This window comes from Dipteris shenzhenensis, chromosome 13 (genome assembly GCF_047967505.1).
Source record: "Dipteris shenzhenensis isolate YYH24624 ecotype China chromosome 13, Dip_SZ_1.0, whole genome shotgun sequence".
In the NCBI taxonomy this organism is placed as follows: Eukaryota; Viridiplantae; Streptophyta; class Polypodiopsida; order Gleicheniales; family Dipteridaceae; genus Dipteris; species Dipteris shenzhenensis.
In genome coordinates, this window is record NC_141608.1 from 9,374,513 (window position 1) to 9,377,223 (window position 2,711).

Below are 2,711 nucleotides of genomic sequence, written 5' to 3' on the forward strand. Positions count from 1 at the left end.
ACATCCTTTTTGTTGTGTTTGAGACCCTTGCACACTCGATTAGAGAGCACTTAGAGACAATGATAGTAGTACAGGTGGTACAAGCATATATATAGGTGGAATGTATCACATGACAACATACAAATACCACAGGGTATTTTTATATCACAATCTGGTAACTAGATGTCATTGGCCTCGATAAAAATTCACCATTGGGCTGGTTTGAATCTCTTGTCTTTAATACTAAAATGTTTTTAAATAGTTGATTGAAACTAATCATTTTAAATCACCCACAAATCCCTATCGGGTTATAGCTCCTATGGATTAAGGACTCACATGGAGCATTAGAAATATCATCGACTGTCCACTTGAATTGTTTGATATTTTATGTTCATGACTCCTTAGAAACTTGAGCAAATAATATATATCTTGCATCATGTGAGTGAAACCTCCTTAGTTTGGATTTTATGAATATGGACACAACTCAAACACTATATTGACAAGTGGCTGGCATGGATGTAGCTTCAAGGTAGGCTTGAAGCATGCATTCAAGAGTATGACTCCTTTTTTGCCTAAGAGTCTATTGACTTTCTTGTGGTTGTAAAGTTTAATTTTAGTCCTCAACTCTATCCAAAGTAAAACATATTGGAATTATTATGGAGAACACTATATAATACAATAATTTTATTTATTGGATTTCAAGTTGCACTTACGTATGAGACAAAATAAACCTTCTAGGATCATGTTACAGTGTTTAGTTTGGATCTTTGACTTTCTTTTGGTTGTAGAATGCAAGTTTAGTGCTCATCCTTATCCAATGTACCTTCCATTGAAATTCATTGTGGAGAGCACTATATAATACAATAATTTTATAAAACTGGATCATAAATTACAATCTTTAGTTTTGATCTTTGACTTTCTTATGGCTATAAAGTAGAAGCTGAGTGCTTTGCTTCATCCAATGTAGAGCCCATTGAAATTATTAGGGAGATCACTATATAAGACAATAATTTTATAAACTAGATTTCAAGTTATGAGACAAAGCACCCGTCTAGATCATGTTATAGTGTTTATTTTAGAGCTTATGGCTTTAAAGCATACGTTGAGTATTCAGTTTTATCAATCATGGAGCCCACTAGGGAGAGCACAATATAATAAGATAATTTTATAAATTGGATGTCAAGTAGCATTGTGCATAAGACAAAGCAGCCCTTTTAGGATCTTGTTCGAGTGTTTAATTTGGATCATTGACTTTCTTATGGCTATAAAGTATAAGTTCAATTCTCACCTCAATGGAGCGTGGAGCACATTGCAATTATTAGGGAGAGCACTATATAATGCAGCACCGCCTTATATGATATAAGCTTTTTCGTTGGAGTTTGTTGGTACAAGCACGGCCTGGCCTTAATAATAAGGGAGTTTAGGAGGTGCTAATTATGGCAAGCAATATTTTGTTCCTCCGTTGGCTACCCACGACAGTCCTGACCCTTGCCATCACCATTGGCCTAGTTGAAACTCCACCCCAGGGCGTCCCTAGCTATAATTTCACCCTACAAGTCTTCTGGCAAGACGATTTGAATTTCACATTGTTTATGGTTGTGCCCGGTGTCTCCGGTCCAATTGGCATCACCAACACCACTGGCCCTTTTGGTAGCATATATGTCTTTTCTGATCCCCTCACCGAATCTCCCGATCCACTTTCCAAGCAGATCGGCACCTTTGCTGGCATCAGTACTATTGTATCCTTCCAGGGCGTACTGAATTTCTTCGCCGTTACCATGACCCTCAACACAACGGAGCATCGTGGCACTCTCAACCTAGTTGGTTTTGTTTCTACACTAACCTTTGTTTCTATGCCCATTGTGGGTAGTACTGGCAACTTCGAACTCGCGGGAGGATACGTTACCACCTGTCCAGTCTTCTTGGCTACCTTAAACGGTACTTTGTCTATCAATCTGTATGTTTCTTGGCCACTGTGTGGCCATTGTTAATACTAAACCGAATGAGTGCGTATAATGTCGAATGCAATGCACAATAGTGCTACCACATGTTCCTTCTACTGCGGTTAGTGTAAGGCAATCATCTGTGTGAATAAAGGCCGTCGGTTAAGCGTTCGAGGGAAGTGACCATGATCTGCCCCGAAAGGTGGGGATGGGTTTGAATGTATGAATCTCTAAGAATTGTGTGTGTTCTATGAACAGAGGTGGCAAAAATTACTCGATCTCTTATTAGTGTGCTCATTGAAGGGAACACACTCGTTCGTGGAGAGGTGGATTTGAGCTACGAAAGGTAACTTAAGGAGCTGGTTAGATAAAAAGTAAACATGAGAACCCGTACCGTCATCCTCCCAACTAGCTTCTCTGGCACAATTTATAAGTATTGCATCATATGAGCTTGCATCATACAGTCTCGATTTTGTTCATTTTTAAACCTGCAGCTGCATTCTTTTGATCAGGTTTCAATGCTTTAATTAGCTCAATAGTGTTGGAAAAATGCAAAGACATAAGCGCATACATGCATGGGTTGATGAAATACTCTAATATGTATCCTACTGTTTCTATTACTTGTGCGATTGTGTTGAGTCACTGCAAGGAATTGTAGTCAGTAGTGGCTCATAATTAAATCTACAGCGCATGCCGGTGCTTTAGTTGTTCGCAGTATATTTGTGGAAATGGGAGAGATTAATAGAGACAAGTACTCATTCTATGAGATTGGATAACGATTTTCCTACC

At 38.7% G+C, this 2,711-nt stretch overlaps 1 protein-coding gene across 1 annotated transcript; it reads left to right on the forward strand.

Moving 5' to 3' along the window:
- Positions 1–1,415: 1,415 nt before the first annotated feature.
- On the forward strand, positions 1,416–2,453 carry LOC147895002 (dirigent protein 1-like). Its single transcript, XM_087383393.1, has 3 exons — positions 1,416–1,917; positions 2,181–2,268; positions 2,435–2,453. Exons 1-3 carry the CDS (start codon positions 1,416–1,418, stop codon positions 2,451–2,453), a joined length of 609 nt encoding a protein of 202 aa, XP_087239519.1.
- The last annotated feature ends 258 nt before the right edge of the window (positions 2,454–2,711 follow it).

Excerpts from the sequence above, each read along its gene's own strand:
- LOC147895002 (XM_087383393.1), top strand. The coding sequence starts at position 1,416 with ATGGCAAGCAATATTTTGTTCCTCCGTTGGCTACCCACGACAGTCCTG. Across the intron at positions 1,918-2,180 it reads CTTCTTGGCTACCTTAAACG|AGGTGGCAAAAATTACTCGA; the intron begins GTACTTTGTCTA and ends TTCTATGAACAG.